Source organism: Bactrocera dorsalis, unplaced genomic scaffold (genome assembly GCF_023373825.1).
Source record: "Bactrocera dorsalis isolate Fly_Bdor unplaced genomic scaffold, ASM2337382v1 BdCtg018, whole genome shotgun sequence".
In the NCBI taxonomy this organism is placed as follows: Eukaryota; Metazoa; Arthropoda; class Insecta; order Diptera; family Tephritidae; genus Bactrocera; species Bactrocera dorsalis.
Genome location: NW_026038069.1, coordinates 105,732 through 127,628, shown reverse-complemented (window position 1 = coordinate 127,628; position 21,897 = coordinate 105,732). Strand labels below are relative to the sequence as shown.

Sequence of the window (21,897 nt, the reverse complement as noted above, 5' to 3'; positions counted from 1 at the left end):
GAACGTTTATTATAATACGTTCTCTGAGGAAAACATATGAAATGCACCATTTTCGATATACCGAATTGAGAGATTTTTGTGTCGCTTCAATTGTTCAACAGAGTGAATCAGATCGGAAATATATTAAAACTTTAGACAAGATGTATACGCGCTGTATATTTTTAAGTATTTCAAATTTCATTAATATATAAATTATTTTAATAAAATTATAGGGTTCAGTATTTTTCGCAAACATATATAAATTCTTTTAGTTTAACGTTTGTGTACGTAACCCGTAAACTTCAATATAACTTAAACACACCACAGATATCATATTTTCATATGTCTCCATGTATATGTGTTGTATTCGCAAATATGACGTGCACATGTGTGTATAGTCCGTAGCACTCCCTTTTCTCGTAATACTAAATTACATTTAACTTTCTACAGTTCTTCATGATGTGAGGGGAACTTCTTCAATATTGCATGATATAAATTGTAAAATGCGTACACTGAAACCGAAACGATAACCAATAGAGCGCCTCCAAAAGCAACGCTTAGGAAATTGCCATCGATAATTCCTGTCGCTGTTTGTCGTTTAGTGCTCCATATTTGCTCCGTAGTGGCCGGATTCTGTTGTATTTGGGCAGTGCGTTCACTCATCAACCGCTTCATGTCGTTTAACCGTGCTCGCAACACTTCCACAGATTCGTTGTCTAAATCGTCTGATTAAATTTAAGAAATTTTATGTGATAACACAAATTAAATTCATGAAATTTAATGATAGAATTAACCCCACCTCCTGTGTCAGGTACGCTTTGGAAATGCGACATATTTCTTTCAATATATATCAATGAAAATCTTCTTATCTTATACAAATTTTTAAGTCACTTTAAAAATTGTTAAATTTAATAATAATTGTTGAAAACAAATTCGAAATTATTGTTATAAGCCCTTTTGGTAGAATTTTTGTACGGTCCCTGGTGAATCTGAAGATGAAAGTTGATTAGTTACGCCTAAGTGTATGCAACAGCATTCACTGCGCAGACAGTAAATCAATAAACTTTGTTCTTCCTTTTGAATTCACAATAAGCAAAATGTGACTGCCACAGCATTCACAGCGGATGTGCTATCGGATTTTTAACTGTTTGTCGAATTTAAAGGCGCTTGCCGAACAAGTAACTTTATTATGGCGTCGGCACGATCACATTTTATTAAATAAAAAAAAACAATTTTTTTCATCTATCTACATATGTGATACGCCCGCTGAATTGAATAGACTGAGAAATTAAGAAGAAAAGCAAGCCTATAACAAGTGTTGGCAAACATTTACTGTAAATTTGGAACCCCGATTCCTGTGCTATACCTGCAGCAGTCGATTCTGCGTTGTCTCAGACTTTATACGGCCAAAGTATGTTATTCAGCAATCTGACCCATCATCATTATGGTACAACTTTCTTTGTGCACACTGAATAGAATACTGTGTTTTCAGTTTATATACTGTATGCTATCCTTCAATGATGGGATTAAAAATTCCTCCAAAGTGTATAGCGTACTAATGTATGTACATATAAACAAACTGACTTAGAAGACGAGTGGTCTGACGTAACTCGGTAATAATTGCTTCCTGTTAAAAATACAAATTAGACGCTTTATTATTTACACTCAGAATGGCATATGAACAAATACGAGATGTGTTATATTTAAAAGAGGAAAAGCGCATGCTTGGATTTTTTATTTCATTTATATTTTAATCTCTCAGCCAACATTCCCGTAGTAAAATTTATATCAATATCAGTAATTCCACGGAGTTTTTCCAACAACTCGGCACGATTACTAGCTTCTGGACGATCTTGTCTTTGGTTGTCGCTTAAATCCTCACCACTGTTTTTAAATCGTGTAAACCACGTATAAACTTGAATACGACTCAAACAATCATCACCATAAATTTTATAAATTCTCAAGTTTAATACGCAATTTTATATTTGCCCTTTGTAAAAATCCAACAATTGCTTTTTGTAGCTTGCGTTTTAAAGAAAGACGATCAGTGTGATGCTTGATTTGAATGGTTCTTTCTAATACTGCAAATCTTAATGCCGGTTGCCTGTGAGTTGCGTTAATTAAGACCATTATTATTATTTATTGCACATTTCAGAGAATTATCGAACAAATCTGTATTTTTGTTGTTTTAGTATTATGGATATTATTTGACTCGTTTATTTGTTTAAATATTGTATACGTAAAACTAACTAAGCACAATCGGTTTAGTGCACTCTCAACACTATAAATACAAATATATGTATATATGTAAATCGTAGCAATTGGTTATTGTTGCATATATATTTATTTTGTCGTATATTTTATGTATAATTATATATGTGCTGCATTTCTTAATTTAATCGTACCTGCGTGTACTCCAACTAATAAGGTTACTTAATATAAATAATATATATATATATGTATGTATACAACTTATATTTGCGCGTAACATTATAAGAAAATTATTAACAAATAACTATCAATAAAATGAAAGAGTTTAACAAGCGCCTATTGATTTAAAATTTAAATAATCTGTTTGCCTTAATATTTGTTTTTATACAAAATCACATTTACTTTTGCGACGATTTTCAAATTGAAAGATAATCTTACAATAAATGAATACATTTGATAACTTTTCTTCGCAAAACCACATATTTATATAACCAACGTCTGTAAACAATTATTTTTGTGTGTGTACTATTTATATTTTATGATTTATTTAAGTATAAGTATAAATTATAGTTACGTTTGTGTGTGGAACAAATTCAATAGTTTCATTACTTAGGCTTAGGTGTGTGATGTGGACGATAATTCTTTACATTTACTACGCCCTTAAATATTAGTATAAAAAGCTTTGATATCGATATCGGTTTTCGGTTCTTGCGTTGGAAAAAGGTTGTTTGATATGACAATCAGTGTGATGCTTGATTTGAATATTGTTACCGTTAATAACTAAAACCATCGCAGTGCATTAGTTAAACACTACATCACTTATACATCTACATGCGTATCGCACATTCAGTTTCTTTTACTCTTATAAATATAAACTCCTATCTAAAGAAATGGGAGAATTTATATGTTGCGGTCTTCACATTCAAAAATGTCTGTTATATTCAATTCCAAGTAGCAAGCACTCTAACTTTACTCCATCCTCAAGACTTACGAAACACAACTTTCTACTTCCGAAAGTACATTATTTTATATATAAACTACGGCTACTACAATTCGTTAGATGGACACGTGCTGTGTAAAAAGTATTTCAAATATATAAATTTTTTAAGTGCGTAATATTTCGGGCATTTTATAGTTATCATCATGTAAATATGTATGCAATATTTGTGTAGTATAGTATAGTAATACATTTCAAACTTCTTGCTTATGCCATCGGTATGTTTTCGGGTAAATATTCAATGAAATTCGCTGGAAATTGGCCTTGTCGGCCATCCACTTCACCATAAAGCCAGTCTTCATTAATTTTATAAAGTATGGTCACTATTTCATTTTCCTGCAATTGGTAGAAAATGTGATTTTCAATAAAAATGATGTACTAACAATGCAAGAGTAAAATTAGAAATAACGCAGTGAAAAAACTGATATATGTGACCTGGTCGACGGAAAGGGGGCTTAGGTGTCAAAAAATCAATTTTCACTTTTTAGTAGATTCGGATAGAAGATGAGATGCTTTTTCACGTGATAGAATCCAAAAAGTCCAAAGTTTTCGCACGTTAGCTCCCTTTAGACCAGGTCACATATAACTATATATTTGTAATAACAGCAAACTGTCAGACCTACCGTCAAAGCCAAATCGCCGTCATACTCGGCTGGGAAATTGTAGAGGCATCGTAGACGTAACGGCTTGGTTTTTGCATTTTCCTCCACTAATGGGACTTTTACATCGATATAATTTATTGGGAAAATACCTTCACAGCCAGAGCGCGTGCGACCACGATACCATTCAGCGCTCACCTGTTCCAAGATATAGATTTTCTCGTTCTCCTGCAGATTCATAAACGAAATAATGTTAATAAAACTTTGAAAATTAGAGATCAAAAGACTTCATACACACCCGAAAACTGAGATCACCTTCTTCGACACCATCAAAGGCGTATAGCGCAACGCCATGTGGCCTACTTTCCTCTACACCAGCGCCAAGACCCAAGTCACCATTAATGGCCCCATTCAATTGCAATGCATCCGCTTTTCCTGATATGACATCCAGCAATGAAACACCGTTTGGTGGCGGTGGTGGCGCACATATCGGCATTGGAGGAGATGGTGGCGTTAGTGATGTATCATTACCATGTGTGAACTGAGATTTCTGCAACACCGGCGGTTTAGGAGCACGTGGTTTTTGGGATACTTTTGGTTTGATAATAGTTGGTACACTAAGTGTGGGCGTCGGTGGTAGGAGACTCTTTCCATTACAGAGCGGGTTGTCGTTACTTGATTGAATGCGCGAATTGATGGTGTTGAGATTGCGTACCGGTGCAGTACCGATGCTATTCGTTGCTGCTGTACTGCCATATATACTGTCGACTGCCGTATTGAAACCGCTATCAAAAGCCTCCCAAGGATCGAGCGGACTGGTAGTAGCTGGACGACTGCGTGCACTAAAGTCATCCTCGAAGCCGCTTTCCGGTTGGGAGACACTACCATTATTCGGCGAACTGAAATTCGAATCCGAACTGAAGCTATCTACGCTGAGGCAATCACTATTTGACTTCTGTGTGAATGTTGGCGAACTTGGTGGTGAATCGAAACTGATCAGCTGTGCTTCGGTTGTGCTCGGCACACCTGTACCACCTGGATTTACAGCACCCAGAGATGTAAGCGATGTGGACGAGTAACTGCTGTTCCAATTAGCCTGCCAACTTTGACTGTTGTTGAAATTATTTGTAGCATTGCTTGTGGTGCCCCACGTTGTTGTGCTACTGTTGTTTGTCGTTGACACGGATGTGTTGTTAATGGCATAAACTCCGCTGCAGACACCATATATCTTATTTGCTTTATTATTATTGTTGCTAATACTGCTACTGCTCTTTTTGCTCTTGAAAATGTTGCTCAGCAGCTTTGTTGAATGAGTGGATGGTGGTTGAGGCGCTCTACGACCATTTACTTGCACTTTCGGTGGTGGAGGCCGTGGTGGTGGTACCTTTTTGCCATTGCCGTTTGTATTAGCCGCAGCTGCTGCATTGGCACCGAAAGGATCGTCCTCCCAATTTGTGGTGGGCGTGTAGCGTGCTTGTGGAAACTTTCGTGTTATCGCCGACTGATTACTGTCCATGTTAAAACTGTTATAGTTGTTGTTGCTACTGATACTGTTATTGCGATTAACCATGGGCGTTGCAGTCGCACCTTTCGGTGGTGGTGGCAGACTTATAGTCAATTTCTGTACGCCACGATTCTGTTGCTGATGTATTTGTTGTTGTTGTAATTGTATGCGTAGTTGTTCGATACTTGCATTAGCACCGGCGGCAGCATTTTGACCGCGCGCCACTGGTGGTGCAGGCGCAGGACGCGATGGAATCGTCATTTTTATACGAATTCTTATATCTCAAACAAGAGCAGGAAGTGATTCTGCAAAACTTCTGAAAAACAAGTGTTAATTAATATTGGTTTTAACTTTGTAGTAAATACAGTTAGTCACTCTAACTCAGTCACTGTAGACACTACACTCACTTTGTGTTAATTTTAATAAATACAAATTAATAATAGCCACAGGACAATACAAAAATACTGATAATTTTTTCTGTCGGGCGACACAATCAAAATAAAAACCAATTCTCAATAATGGTCTTATGAAATTAAAAAAGTAAATAATAAATATTTTGCAGCGCTCTGAGAAATTTGTGTTCACTTTGAAATTGTTGTCGTTGAACTGTTTATGCATCGCAAAAATTCGCCCATTTAACTTTCAGCTGATAAGAAAGTCAACAACGATGACGGTGTAAACAAATAAAGCACAGACCCATGCAATCAGTAGACGTCGGTGGTTTGCAGGAAATCTGCAGTTGAGGTCTCCACCCTTTAAATCGAATTCCTAAAACAATTATTATAATGAACGTAAGTACAAATAAATACATTTAAACTATACATGGCGTAAAAGTGCTAGATTCTTGAAATACTAATTAAAAAAAAATGCAAATTCCTTTGTTCGCATCGGAACATCGTTGCTGACCGCCACTGTATACAAGTTGCCACAACAAAATTCTAAGGTATGACGTATTACATAAACCCTCACATAGAATAGCATACGCTAATTCTCTTTCAATACTTTCAAAATTATATTTTTATGTCAAGTACGGGATTCTAATGGAGTTTTGTGACTGAAAACACATTTTTGGAGAATTGTTCTTCCAATGAAATTATATGTTATATGAACTTATACAAACAATTTCTGTATGGCATTTGCATGAAAAAAGAACAGAAAATTTTAAAATGAATTGTGCAGGAGTATTTGCGAATAAAAACTGAAAGTGGTAAAAAAAATAATGTTTCAGCTTATTAGAGCATAAATATACACTATATGTATATCTAACTAGTTGCTTAGAGATGTGAATTAATCAAATGCTCCGACAAATTTATATTATTGGGCAGTAGACATATTAAATTTTAATTATTAAACATACATATTTACATGGAATTATAATAACAACAACATTTATTAGTGTGAAATTTCAGGAAATGCGCACCAATTCGTCTGTGTTTGGGATTTTACACCGCAATTTCTATTACTTTTATAGAAAACATTTATTATCGAGATAGGAATATCAATAAATTTAGCTATGACACCCCTTATCAGGAGAAAACACCCCGACAAATTGTGCGACCAGACAATGGCTTGCAAATAAAAAAAAAATACTCAAACGCTAGAGGTGATCCCTGGTGACACAATTGGCGCCACAATAATAAAATTACTTAATATATACACATACATATATGGGTATATAAGATATATGTACATATATATATAGTATGTATATATTATAGTATATTTATGCAATAAATTTGTGTAGATACGTTTGTTTACGAGTTAGTGGGAATGACCGATAGGCGACGTAATTGAAACTGTTATTTTGCAATTTAAATTATGACAAAGAAATCATTTTAGAGCCTCTATATTGATTTGATTGATCACACAAACTGCGACTTCTTGAGGGCAAATCAATTGGGAAACAGATGTTTAGATTCGTGATGCTTATTCAATCATTTACGCATTTCTCTATTATCAAGGGTTATTCTGTATTGGAAACAACAAAAAACAGTCGCAGAACTTAATCAAGTGAAATAGAGGGCCGAGCCGATACATGATTGTGGCGTTCTTTCTGGCATAAAAATCACTAAAACACACTCCTTCATCCAAAAGACGTATGCAGTGAAATTCCCCATTACGGGCAGCCCTAATAGCCGGACATCTGCCATAACTGAACAAATTTCATGAACACAACGTTTTTATTATTATTTGTATACTAAACCAATTCTTATAACCGGACATAAAGTAAGTTCCAATGACCGGACATGGACAATTTTGGTAATATTTCGAATTATCTCTGATAAACGGAAAAGATTTCATAAAAATTGCCAAGAAAATTGTGTACTGCTTATAGTTTCCGCTTTTTAAAGTCTTATTCATTTTTGGTGTTTTGAGACAATCTCAAAATGATCACAGCAAACATATTGTCTTGCGTTGGTACCGTCCGGTTCGACGGAAGCTATTGGGATAATTCTCATTCGTTCGTTTCTAAAAATTATACTGTTATCGACTGCATTTCATGCGCCACTAGAAACATATTTAGGTTTAATTCCACACACTCAGATATCAGACATTTTTCCCATCTTACTAAATTTTATCGGTTGTTTAGACTCGATTTCAAATAATATAATGAATAAAAAATATAAAACAAGTATAGAATACTTTTGTTAATTTCTTTGTTTTTTTATATGTATATGTATGTATTTTTATTTCTTTGATTGCTGCCTATTTTCTGATAACACATTCCGGTTTTTGAGGCCATTGCATTATCGCCAGCTGCCTCTAGCGACATACAGGCATGTAATTGGCCGACCGACTATTGGTTGACTGATCTGCCACTTTGCTTACTCGTGTTTCATCGTGCCGGGCACGGGTATCGCGGGCTATTTGCATTTTTTAAATAAAATACATACAAATTCGCGACGTGGAAAATAAGAATGAATGAAATGTTTGAACATATGTACAATTGTATGTTTTTTGTACATTAGTAGAACTAGAGGGTGTTTAGAGGGTTGGATGATGGCTTTGACATTCATTCTTTCGTACATGCTGTTGTGACTAAATATAATATTTGCTAACATACAAATGTAAGATGTGTTTGTGTAGTATTAGAATGACGAAAGCAGAATTTTGTTTACATCGCAATATATTATTAAAAAAATATGTATATACATTTCATATGTACATTTCCAGGAATTTATAGAAGCACAAAAATAAGAATTAAGATTTATGTATGTATAGTAGGGGTGAAAGTAGAAATTTGTAAAACCTCTCTTCAAAACTATCATGGATGATTAAAATTTGGGTGTTCGTGCGATAATTACTACCAACTTTGTTAAAAAAAAAGCGGTAATTATGTAAATGGAACTGAGACAATTGCCGACGTTTAAAAATAAAAATAACAAAATTAGCGAAAAAAAGAATATGAAACTTGAAAAAATAAAACCTATGACATACTAACATACTAAAACTTATGTATGTATGTAAATATTTTTGAAATGGGGAAAGCTTGTAAATTTTGTTTATTGAGCGAATACATTTTCACCTCGCAAAACAAAGCCATTTTCATGACTGATTTTTTAAATGTGATATAGAAGTATTTTAAATTTAATTTAACTGTTGCATTTTTAGTAAACAAAAACATGTATATGTATGTAACATAAAAATTACACTTATATATACATATATACATACATATGTACATACCTTAGCGCTTCACATAGTATGTCTAATTATAAGTACTATACGAGTACTTAAATAGCTTTTAATTACATAAACAAAAGTATTTCAACGAAATGTAAGTTTTGTGTGCAGCTCTACGATTATTGCTAGTCGTATGTGCTACTACATGCATATGTACTTATGTAAGTTTTTACATATGTATATGCAGACACACGTCAATTCACAGTGAGTTAATTGTTTGTGTGGTTGATGCATCTCAATGTCGTGCAAACGTGCAATACATGAAATATATTTAAAAAAAAAAAACTCAAACATTTCTATATGTGTCAATAATTTAATAAAAAAAAAACGAAGCGTAAATGGAACGATGATAATAGTAAAACTTAATAATATAAAATATGTATATTTACCAAACCACATAAATCGTCTTAAAAAGAACCATAACATAAACATGCGTGAAAAAGTTAAAAGCACTTGAAGAAATGCCGGCATATTTATATACTTTTACAAGTATTTCCACTATTTACATATCGCGTATGGGACAAATTAAAAGGCGGCCATTCTCTCCCGGAATGATTATTGAAAGCAACAACAAGCAATTATTAAAGTTTTTTACATTTTGATTTTCCTATCAAAATAAGTAGATATAACGGATCATAATTTAATTATTTAGACAGGCACTAAACGACATTCGATCTAAGAAAACTATGTGAATTACAACGAAACTTTCGACAACAGTAAAGGAATATGTTCGTTTAATTGGCATTTAATTTTTTAAAGAATTCTTGAGCGTAAAGGAATAAAAATCACGCGCGTGGGAGCTGCATCGAACAATTCCTAAGTGATACCGTTCTTGTTAATATGAACGAACAGTGTTGTGCAACCTATGGTATAAGTAACAAGTGAATTGTAAAAATAAAATAATGGCGAGGGCGTGTGGTACGAAGTGAAAGCATCAATATTTGAAAATCACAATGAGAAACTGTCAAGGCAAATGAACATGTGCAATTGTACTAATTAAATTCACCTTTGGAAGCATCGACGTAAAACAAACAGCGAGAAAGCAGACATTCAAACGTACAGTGACTTAATTTAAAAGCGATTTGCAATTGGTAAAGAAGATTGAGAATGTTGGGGCCTCTTCATCACATTTATGACTCCAAGGATCGGAATGTCACATAATGAAGAAAAACTGTCCCTCAAGTGGATGTAATGGAGTGGCCCCACACTCCCCAGACCTTCACACTTAAGAAAATTTAGGGAAAATTATAAAAAAAAGGAAATTTATGGCAGTAATGGGGCAAATACTGATCAGTTTTTCCAAAAAAGGGTTCTGAAGGTATACCCCAATCCATAGTTTCATTGTCACGGCGATTTAAAACAGTGATTGGGAGTAATGAGTTTGCCCGTTCCCACAACAGTCGGATCTACATAACCGGAACTGACCGGAAAATCTAGATTTGCTTTTATTTTACTAAACATAATGTACAGTTTTCTTCCAGTTATTTTTTCTTATCGAATATACATATGTACTATAGATGTTACATCGATTTTTATTACATTAAATAAAAGAACTGTAAAATTTTAATAAATTCGTTTTGTTTACTTTAATCAACATCCAATATGTAATACAAAATTAAAATAGTATCTCCGCAATTATGGTCTATGAAACGACAGTATTTTCATTATCATATTTCAGTTGTTAAAGTTTACTCCGACTGCTTCTAATTTTTATTGTTTTCATTTCACCAATTTTACCTGTATTTTGATATTATTCATGCATGTATGTATGTTCGCATTATGCTTGATTAGCTTTACATTTATTGTCAAATATTAAAAATAAAAACGTTTTCAAAATTTTTTATAGTGTGATATAGACCTTACCATATATAGTATGAATGCAATCATGAAACACGAAGATAAATATTAGACTAACCGACAAAAAACGAATGTAAATGTTAACAGACATACTCATATGTATCTACAATTTGTCTACATATGCATATATGAATGTATATGAACTTTAATTCATGATGAGAAAATTTAGGCAAATTCTAATAACGAATAAAAACGGCAAATTAAAAACAAATTAATAACAGGTTTTCAAACAATAAAATTTATTCACCACATGCTTTCATGTTTAGGAATAGTTATACAGCGTCTACCTATAGGGATTACGTGATTTTGACAGCTCGTGGAGGCCATGTTTGTTTACCGATCTGTGTCAAATTTTGTCAGTGTTTTCAGTAAGTTTTGCCATTTCGTCATGTCACATTTCACAACACGATTAAATATTACATTATTCGAAAAGTTCACAAATCGCTTGGCAAAGCGTAAAAAGATGGAAGTTGTCCAACATTTTGTTTGGCTTCGCGTCAAAAACATTTTATGTGAACGTACTCATGCAAAATCGCACATCGTATTTTTCTGTCTAAACAAATGTCTCAAGAAAAGCGGAACAAATTTTCAATGTGAATTGGCCATTAAACTACTCTAGATTATTTTTTCTGGAGGTATATTAAATCAAATATTTACGCCAATTAACTAGCAACGCATTTTGACAAAATTTCATTGTTTTATGTCATTTTAATATCACGTCGTTTTTGTTGGTGGACCCTTTATTTGGAAAGGTTCGATGGTGAAAGTGTATGGGTTCATAAGAACATATTTTTTATAAATATTATTTGATGTGTATTTCTTTCACGCTCTTTACAATTTAAATATTCGATACTGTCTGAATACCTTAAAAAAAAAATCCACCTAATTTACTAAAAATAAAATTAACAAGAAAACACGTTAATTTCCCTTACAAAATTTCCTTCACAAATAGAAAACATTGGTCAGTTCCATGACAAATTATGTAAAGATATCTCGTTTTTCATACAAGCTCTTGATTCCGATGGTCCAGAGGCTGGGATTTAGAATAGCATCCCCGGATTTCGGGAATAAAATGGGTATCACTGGAAAGGTGACGTTCTCCAGATCTAAATTTTACCTGGTCCAGATTGTATGATTAACTTAGACTAATTTCCATGTTTGCGATCGATACACAGTTATATCCTCGAAAAAGTCCATGCTAACTTCGTATGCAAATTATTGCACGTGCAACGAGTCCCGCATGACACTAATAGGGATGGCAAACTCGATTCCGATTCTACTCGAGAATCGAGTTTTCTCGTAAAATACTCGAGTTTTCGGAATCGATCTTCAGTAGTCGGAGTCGATTAAGAATCGATTCTTGACATTCGATTTTACTATTAATTAAGTGACCAGTTTCAAGTTATAAGCTTAGTATCCAGCTCTCAAGAATTGTAAAAACTTCATATAAAAAAACGCTTAAGAAACGGTCAAGAAACTTTCCTACGATAAATTTACTGGTAAATGTTCAGGAGAGCGGCTTTTCCGAAAACGTGCACCAATTTTCACGGGAAATGTCTTAAAATACTCGTTTTTAGTTCTACTTTACGAATATGTATATTAACGCCAGATCACTTAAATATGCTTCTGTTTTTAAGATCTGTCCCGGAAAATGTTTGGTTTTCTTAAACTGACAATTAGCTTATTGTTCTTTTACATATATTAAATTTATTTAAAAACTTATTTTATTAAACTTCTTTAAATAACTTGAATTATTTAAAAAAAAATTAAACGAAATGTAATGTTCCCTGTACCTTATTTATAAACAAAACAATATAATTGTTTTTAACTATTTTTGTGTTTTATTTAATCGATTTGAATTATTCATTCAATTTATGCCTTGTGATTTAATAAATAAATTTTTATCCTTTTAATTTAAAATCGATTAGAGTCGAGAGAATCGATTTTTGCCCCCGGATAATCTATTCTTAGAATCGAAAAATATAGAAAAATAGTCAGAATCGAGAATCGATTCTGTAACCAATTTTGCCATCCCTAGACACTAATCACCTCATTGGGCCTACCGTTAAGAAATTTCGATAACAGCTAACATACTTGCATTACTCTCCTCAAAACAGGGTACTCGTATAAGATGTTTTAAGAACGAATACAGAATTGTAAACGGCTACGCTTAATGATACATACCTGTTACACTTCGCTATTGATGTGTGCACACCAACATCCACAGAACAACGTAACAGCTTTATACCCTTCACACATATATTTATAATTTGTCTTTTTGCGCACACAAGGCTTATTCGAAATGGCAACAACACAATAAAGAACCTCTTTTTACCCGCTCACTTTGCTGAGGACGAACAGCTGCGTTTTGCCAGCAGCAACGACACAAAATGTTGATAGAAGGAATCGCTAACGATTATACGCGGTGGTTATTTTGATTGGTTCTATATCGTGGTAGAAAATACATGAAATTGATCCAAAAATTTAGCCTTATTTATATTATATAAAATGAATTTCGAGGTATTCGTACCGTTTTATTATATCTTTATTGTTGGAAAGTTCTCTGCCATTCGGGCTTCAAAAATAATTCCAGTCACAATGACAACTACACCTTTAAATTCACTAATGTTGTGGTTTCCAGAAAAACATGGTACAATTTTTGACCTTAACTTAATAGAGGACACTATTCACAACTTTATGTTATTATGGTAATATTTTTCCAATCTTATTGCATTATTATAATTCTGCAACTTGTAGAAATTATTTTTCATTAACTTCACAAAAATCTTTTCACACATCCGCAACAACAGCACTTTTGTGTTGTGTCGTTTCAAAATTGCAATTATATGAGATATTTTCTTAATTACCGTTTTACAATTGTCTTTTTTGTCGAGCAAGCAAGACAAATATAACACATACCCGATCAATTTCATATGTTAGAATGAAAGCAATATATGTTTTTCATCTTTCTTTCACACAAAACGGCAGTTAAAAGATAGTACGAACAAAAATTTGCTGTGAGTCATTTATTAGGGTTGCCAAGCAACTAATCAAAAATTCGTCGACATTTCTCCTAAAATGAAATATAGTTCAACTCCCCTAACTCAAATCGACATAACCCACAAAAAAAAATTTAAGAGACTACGAGTTATGGAAGGAAATTTGATTTTTATTGCCGATTCAAGAATTCAGTTCTATTAGTTCGAGTTATGCAAGTTCAACTTTCTAGTATCGGAACTTTAAAAAAGTATTAAAAGAGTTAAAAGTTTTAAGTAATAATTCATTTTATTTCCTATTTCATTGGATAGAACAAACCTCCTTAGATTATTAATGACACAGATCATAGGTATAAAATTTAATATTTTCCATTTTTGAATAACTAAAATATAAAGATTAATCAATAAAAATAAAATATATACCTGAATAAGTTGTCTACACAAAGTTTTTTTTTATCTATAAAGCATTCAAATATATTTTGATTATTCCAATTTTTGAAGGGGGCGTTTCTTTCACATAAAAAAAGCAAGTTTAAGATTGATAATTTAAAAAAAGAATTATATAAGCATATTTAAAGTGTTTAAAGGAAAGTGAGGAAATCCTAACAATAAATAATTAATTCTACTCAACTTAAATATAAAATTGTCTCATTTAAATAGAATTAAATTTAATTTATTTCAAAAAATTGTTAATAGTTTATTGCTCTATTGTTGAAGTAGTTGAAACAAAGACTATTATATTATATTTTTATTTCTGTCCTTTTATGATCTTTTTTTCTATGCTTCTATTCTTTTATTCCTTATAGCTGAGAAAACTTTTTTGTAAAAGTCATTTGCTGACATTAAATATACATAGATTGTAAAAATTATACAAGAGACTAAAAAGTAACTACATTTTAATATAAAAAAATAATATATAACTACTGCCGAAGAAACAATTATAATTCTGTAAAATTTATTAGTTTTGTAGTAAAGGATAATAAAGTTAGTCTCCTGTAAATTAAAGCAACATAAAATTCAATGTGCAACATTTAATCAATGTGTATTTTTAAATGTGATAACTTTAATTACTTTAAACTTTCAATCTACAACGCTAATCTATGCAGTGAAATTCGCGCAATTACCTATTTACTTATGAATCATGTTTTTTTTCCGATAGTGCCAAGCATAAAATTTGGCAGCTACCCTGGGGGTTATAAGAAAAATTCGCACAAACATTCTCACCTACACATTCAAATAGTTCACACATACACGCGACCACGACTACGACCACGCTTACAATGCACTGCAGCTTTCCATGGAGCGCTTCCTTCTGTAGTTCGTTCGCACTGATCAACTGTGATATGGTCTTATTTAATGTTTTAGGTGTACCAGTTAATGTTGCTGCTGCTATTATGTAGAATAATGCTGCAGTGGAAATTTGAATAGGGCGTTGTTTTTGTTGTGACCAGTTATTTACGGCTGAATGCTCTCACGAAATAATGCAATTGCTCTTTTCCTGTGGATTACCATTTTCACTCTCAATGGATATGAGAAGTCGATGAAATATATCAGCAACAGACTAAAATGTGATAATTTTAACACAAATTAAAATATAATTTATTAATTATTTACCTCATTTTGCTTAGCTGAAGTTTCCAAAAATATAGCTCGCCATGATTCAGCTAATTTACGCCCTTCTTCAGTAGACACCATGCGCTCTTGGTGTAAATCAGTTTTGTTTCCAACTAATACAACAGGTACACTGCAAAATTATACAATTTGGTAAAGAAAATGGAAACTAAATATGTATATTGTTTTATTTACTATTTCTTTCCCATTACATCCAATAACTTTTCGTAGATAATTTTGATCACTTCAAAAGACTTTTGACTGGTTATCGAATAGACAAGAACATATCCGTGGAAGTCCATGCTATATTGCACAGGGAATATGCTGTACTCATCCTGTCCTGCTGTATCAACAACTTTGACATCGTAGTCCTGCGAATTCACTCGAGCTATTTTTGTAAAAGCTAATGTGAGAAAAAGTAATTAGATTCAATTTTGCTGCTAAGATATCGGTAAAAGATAATACAACAAAACTTTGTAACATAATTGTGGAAGCTTCACGATAATGTAATTCATTAGGACCTTTTGTGGTTTGAAATTTTGGGTTTTGACTAGACGGGCGACCATTTGAAAACATAGAAACACATTTAAATGCTAATATTCAAACCATGATTCAATTATAGAATCATGATACAAGCATACATATGTACATATGTAATTAACTTAAAACTTCCTACAAAATTCTTGCCACACTCACGTATTTACTTGCATATATGTACATATACATACATATGTATCTATAACATCACAAAGAGATGTATGTACATATAGCTTATTTTTTATAAATTAAACCCAACATTTACATTTACTTGTAAATAACAAAAAATTTAAGTAAAGAATTAGGAATTACGTTATAAGAATTTTATAATAAAGTCCAACAACGTAATTTGCTTCAAGGTTTTTAAGAAACTGGTAATCACTCGTCAAACAACTTCCCATTATTGTTATTTATTTCTGAGTTATTGAAATTAGACATGAGCGAGATACATAGCACAAAATTTTTGCGAATAAAGTAATGAGAAAATACAAATTTATATTGTAAATTTTATATACATAACTACTTGAAGCGTAAAACAATTTATTTGGAGTGTACTTATTTCATTTAGGCGAGGTCGAGAGTCACAGCGATAACATTAAAGATTAATCACATACCGCACATCGATGTCATTCATTAAAAATTTGCGTAACCTACTCATAAAAGAAGCATGTGCTATTCTTTTAAAAATAATATATGACTATTCCTTGCACCCATATGATATATTCTTAAACTCTAACCTTTTAATTATGATTCACAATTTTCCAATATTTGTATATGTACTTACTGTTCTCAATTGTCGGATCGTAGGAGTCCACAAATTGACCCTCAACAAATTGTATGCACAACGATGATTTGCCTAGGCAGTTACAGGCAACAACAAAAGGCATCATAGATCATTAGCCCCAATGAAGGAACGTAAAATTAAAAATTTAAGAGAAAGCAAATATGCAAAAGATCCATATTAAATCAGAGAGAATGTATTCGAGTATTCACATTGTATATATAAGTACGCATTGTTTTTACAGATTTCAAGAGATAATATAAATAATTACGACATAAATATAAAAATTTAATATACGTATGGGGATTTGTTATATTATCTCTGCTATCTGGAATTCAGGAAGTGAGCGACCCTAATGTCCTACCCACAGAGCTGTAACCCATCATGGCAATATTTCGTTCCTTGAGTGGCATTTTATGCTCGTTCAATTATATTCTTTGAAACAGATTCTACAAACACACTAGTTTTAACTGTTTATTTAATGTACACTTTTTTATACAAATTGCGTACTTAAAAATTAAATCTTCACGATAACTTCTCCAAAAAAATTTACTACTGCGATTGTGGACTATTTTCTTATGTACTCTGATTTATCACAATTCATTTTGGAGGTTTTTCTTATATTTCTAATATGTCTCCTCTTTTCAGCTGTTTTCAATAAATCTCACATATAGTTGCCCTTATCACGCGAATTTACAACTGCTCAGCTGAGTGGCTTTTGTTTCGCACTCTTATTCGCTTACTGAATTTGCTTTCATACTGTACTTTATAATAGGGTTATGTATTTTTGTTAAATAGTTTAAAAAAAAAATTACAAGTAAATATAAATAAATGACTTATTTTTGGTCATTTTGTAATCAGAACTAATTGCGTAGCAAACCTTTTTATTTTTAAAATTTACTTAACATTGTTCCCATCATTAACGAAACTAGTAAAAAGTGATGCTAGAAATAATTGAATTTACCAAAACTAAAGTTAAGGTAGAGATCAATTATTTATTTATTTGTTCTTTTCATTTATATATGCAATTTTTTATTTTTGAATATTTTAGACGTTCTCAATGGCGGGGAACTATGTTTATATTTATATATTATTTATCAGAACTTTTGCTTTGGTACTGTCATACGTTCTTATTAGACCCTTTTGATTTGTCTATCTTTAAGATATTTAGTTCTTATTAGTAAATTTGCCTAACGAACAACAACAAAGTTGAATGATTAGAGAATAAGGTCATTTATGTCTACCAACCAGGGTGTGTATTGTGTAGAAACCGGCTAATAGTGGCATGTCCTGGCAACAGAAATTAACAGTTACCTTGGAACTGTGAAAGGATTTTAAAGGTAGACAAGTTTTTTTTGAATTCGAGGGTGGGAATAGCAATTTAAGTACAACGTGTCGGAAAGGGAATACTGTGCAATAAATTAGCAGGAAATTGAAAGGAGGTAATAGACATTGCTAATAACAACTATCTACTAGTGTGAGTGGGAGTGGCAAATAAACTTGTGCCACAACTTTGGATACAGTTTGGCAAACATAAGTTTTTGGTGCACCAGGTAAGGTAGTGAGAATAATAAAATAAAGTGCAATTTGTTCTAATTTATATGTACATATGTATGCAGCTGAATGAGAATCCTGAACGTATTGTGGACGCTGCTGAAAATGCTCTACCAACTGTTATGGTGTTCGGCGCGACTACTCTCCATGCTCTTTAATGTTTTTTGGTTTACCTGCAATCTTGCCTCGGCCTGTATCCCCTGGATGACGTTAGTGCTGATGGTCGCTTGTGTGGCTTCTAAGTTCGCGAAATTACGTAGCCCGGATGAAAAGCGATTGCTTAGATTACTTGGCGGTTGTGCACCGGAAGAACTAACCTACTGGCCTATAGCTAACCGCGGTGCGGGTTACGATGCTCCCGAAAACTCCAGAGCAGCAATCAAAAAGGTACATAATTACCTTAAAATTTGCATCAGCTAACATGAGAATGAAAAATCAATATAACCGGCTTATATCCTGTGATACTTTATGCAAGAATATTAATGCTTTAATAACATATGTACACCTTTGTATGTATTCCAGTGTGTGGCACGTGGCTATCGAAACATACTGCTGGAGGCCGGTTTGACAGCGTGTGGTGAAATTGTGATAGTAAATCGCACAACTTTAGAACGAGCCGGTTTGTTGGGTGGTGTTGCACAATACACATTGGACGAATTACGCAAATTGAATATAACAGAGCTACATCCTTTAGGGTAAGCAAGCGAGTAGCTAATGGTACACACATTTGTATAAGATGTGTATTTTTTCTTTGTAGCTCACAATTTGAAGCTGAACAAATACTTACCCTTAAAGAATTGTTGCAAATTTTGGAGGAAGAACACCGCATAACTATTTTTTTACATATTTTGGACAACAGTGTACGCATGTTGGAACAGTTAAGAGCTGCAATCAAATCTAATGCACACTTCACATCTCGCACAATACTCATCAGTCGTTCACCATACGCTATTTATCAGGTAAAGTGATATAAATAGCACGGCTTTATTATACTCAGAAAAGGGGATATAGTTTGCGATGCAGTTTGTAACAACCCGGAGGTAACGTCGGATACCCTATTAAATATGTATACAAATGGTCAGCTTATCGTGCTAAGTTGATTTAACCATGTGCGTCTGTGTGTCCTTTTGTCTGTATATCCGCGAAATCGATTTAAAATTAGCACATTTTTCACTAAGAAGCTGCTAACCTACATACATATATCGGATCATTATAGCATTTAGCAATCTCACAAACTGAACGCTTAAAATCAAGTCCTTGTAAAAAACTTTTTAATTGACGAGATATCTTGATGAAATCCGACATTGATTATTAGCTAAAGTGACTGACACTGTGAAAAAAATTGTAATTGGAGTACTACAGCGTATACCTATCGAACAAACTGGCCGATCAAAATTATGTTCTTGAATGGAAACTTTTGTATAGCTTCGGTGCAACCGAAGTTAACGTGTTTTGTTGTTATATTATTTAATTTGTGATTTAACAGCAATTCTAATACATTTTCAGTTACGTAAATCACGACCGGAATTGATTTGCGGACTCTGGACGGAGAAGTCGCTTTCATTAGCACTTTTGAAGGCGTCAACACTCATAACATCTATTTATGGTGCTTTTTTCCGTAATATCATTGCGCCTGTAATCGGAATTAGTGTTGTTTTTGTCAGCAAGGAAGAATTCAATCTGTACGTTAATGCAACAAACTTAATAATACATCATTTACAATCAACAATTAATTTTTTTACAGTCACATTGCTGAATTATGGCGCAACGTAGGTGTTCGTCCACTAGTATATAATGTAAATTCACCCAACGAGAAACGCTATTTTCAAAAGACGATGAAAACCCAATATCTAACCGATTCTTTACGTTCTGAACCTCATCTCCTAATGAAAGCTTAATTCAAATTATTGACTTTCCATGTGTACATGAAACTTTTGTACATATACAAAAGTATTTTTATTTTTTCTTCATACCTGCTTGAAGAAGTAATGTTCACACCGTCCCTACAATTTTTTATTGCACCTATATAAATATTATAAGTGTGTTTTTACGAATACTTTGCTGCCATCACAAAATTTAAACGATGCACAAATTGACTTGGCATTTAGATATGCGCTTATGGTTTAATAGAAAACCGTGCTTACTTATTGCTCTTTTAATTTTATCGAAATTAAATATTTTTATGCTGCAAATCCGCATATTTTTGCTTGGCACTGTCATTTCTCCATAAAGCCATCACATAAGAAGCTGTAAAGTGTTGCGTACAAAATAATGTTTTAATAAAACGAACAAAAAAATATTAAGTTAAAAAAATACAATAAGTGCGAATAATTAGCATAATAAACATAAACCCAAATAAATGTAGATATATCGAAAAATCTAAGAAGGGCATGACTTCTTTAGTTAATATTTGCGGTATTTTTTTTTTTTTTTTGTATTGATTGAAAACAAAACTTTACAAAAGTTGTAAATTTGATTATTTAATTTTCTATTAGTTTTAATTTGAAATATTTATCTGCTATAATTTCTCTGTAACCGACAAAACTAAGCACAATGATTATTTTCTGTGGCTTTTTGATAATACTAAATTCGTACAACAGTGGTGATATACCTCATGCTTAAAGAATCACAATTTTATTATATAAATTTTTTATTAATAATTTATTTTATACAATATGCATCCACTATCCTTGTGTATACAGTTTTTCAATTACTTTATTATTATATGCATCTATCTGCATATGCATTTATGTATACATTTTTAATTGTAAATTGTATTATTTATTTTACTGTTTATTATTATTATATTTGTTATATTATTTATATTAGTTAAGTGTTTCTTTTTTTAATTTAGTATTCAAAGATTTATCCATATTTTATTTGCGACTTTTTCGAATGCACAAAACCAACAGAAGCTTCAAAAATATTTTGCCACTGTTAAATAATTTACATATAATATATACTTTTCATTTATGTATGTCTAGATATACCAAAAATTTGTATGTAAGTTCAAACACATGTGGTACGTATTTAAATATTTGTATGTAAGACCTTATATGTAAAAGAAGCTATTAAGTAATAAAGATAATACATTTTTATTTACCAGTGTCAAAAAGAAAAAATAATAAAGTAAGTTTGATTAATATTTAAGGGTTGCTGGTGAGATCATTGTATACGGTATTCAACTTCTTAACTGTGCCTTATTAATCAGTAGCTACTTCAGGAGCTTTGGTTTTAAACAAAATTCTATAGTGCTTGCAAGTATATTCGAGATTGTCACAGTACTTCTTAGCTAAACTTGAGAGCTGAATTCATTCCGGTCCCCTTTGACTACGGTTTCTTTATATTATGTGAATTCGTGACCATGACTCAATAACCCGTCTGCATAATATTTTATATTGGAGGCTCCAAATGCTGGAGAAGCAAACCAAATAAAATCGCAATTTAGAAAGGCATGAAGGCTTCTTAACTCTAATTAATAGAGTGGTACTACCTACTGTGCAACAATTTACGGACAAAGATATTTTATATTAAGTATATATGTACTTTTATTATTGTTGCACGCCGACAATATTTGGCATCTTCAA

General features: G+C 32.5%; 4 protein-coding genes across 10 annotated transcripts; 1 reads left to right on the top strand and 3 right to left on the bottom strand.

The window, feature by feature from the left end:
- Window positions 1-123: 123 nt before the first annotated feature.
- LOC105230231 (uncharacterized) lies at window positions 124-1,035 on the bottom strand. The gene is made up of 2 exons (XM_011210880.4): window positions 779-1,035; window positions 124-704 (listed from the first exon to the last, which is right to left on the bottom strand). Exons 1-2 carry the CDS (start codon window positions 810-812, stop codon window positions 424-426), a joined length of 315 nt encoding a protein of 104 aa, XP_011209182.1. The 5' UTR covers window positions 813-1,035; the 3' UTR covers window positions 124-423.
- A 1,216-nt stretch (window positions 1,036-2,251) lies between these two features.
- LOC105230232 (rhoGEF domain-containing protein gxcI) lies at window positions 2,252-13,685 on the bottom strand. 6 transcript variants are annotated; one of them, XM_011210881.4, is made up of 5 exons: window positions 13,362-13,685; window positions 13,016-13,275; window positions 4,085-5,606; window positions 3,811-4,014; window positions 2,252-3,523 (listed from the first exon to the last, which is right to left on the bottom strand). In XM_011210881.4, exons 3-5 carry the CDS (start codon window positions 5,549-5,551, stop codon window positions 3,395-3,397), a joined length of 1,800 nt encoding a protein of 599 aa, XP_011209183.2. In that variant the 5' UTR covers window positions 5,552-5,606; window positions 13,016-13,275; window positions 13,362-13,685; the 3' UTR covers window positions 2,252-3,394. The 6 variants fall into 6 exon arrangements, with proteins under 6 accessions (XP_011209183.2, XP_011209184.2, XP_019847316.2 ...); XM_011210882.4 differs by having other exon boundaries at window positions 4,085-5,603; XM_019991757.3 differs by having other exon boundaries at window positions 13,016-13,685.
- Window positions 13,686-14,097: 412 nt separating this feature from the next.
- LOC105230234 (GTP-binding protein Rheb homolog) lies at window positions 14,098-17,417 on the bottom strand. The gene is made up of 5 exons (XM_011210887.4): window positions 17,121-17,417; window positions 16,760-16,831; window positions 15,634-15,841; window positions 15,442-15,571; window positions 14,098-15,388 (listed from the first exon to the last, which is right to left on the bottom strand). The coding sequence occupies exons 1-5, from the start codon at window positions 17,167-17,169 to the stop codon at window positions 15,299-15,301; spliced, it is 549 nt and encodes a 182-aa protein (XP_011209189.1). The 5' UTR covers window positions 17,170-17,417; the 3' UTR covers window positions 14,098-15,298.
- Window positions 17,418-17,529: 112 nt separating this feature from the next.
- Window positions 17,530-21,439, top strand: LOC105230236 (glycerophosphodiester phosphodiesterase 1). Of its 2 annotated transcripts, XM_011210888.4 has the most exons (7): window positions 17,530-17,736; window positions 17,808-18,309; window positions 18,376-18,697; window positions 18,833-19,005; window positions 19,068-19,269; window positions 19,817-19,992; window positions 20,055-21,439. In XM_011210888.4, the coding sequence occupies exons 3-7, from the start codon at window positions 18,380-18,382 to the stop codon at window positions 20,206-20,208; spliced, it is 1,023 nt and encodes a 340-aa protein (XP_011209190.2). In that variant the 5' UTR covers window positions 17,530-17,736; window positions 17,808-18,309; window positions 18,376-18,379; the 3' UTR covers window positions 20,209-21,439. The 2 variants fall into 2 exon arrangements, with proteins under 2 accessions (XP_011209190.2, XP_029407791.2); XM_029551931.2 differs by lacking the exon at window positions 17,530-17,736 and having other exon boundaries at window positions 17,825-18,314.
- Window positions 21,440-21,897: the final 458 nt, after the last annotated feature.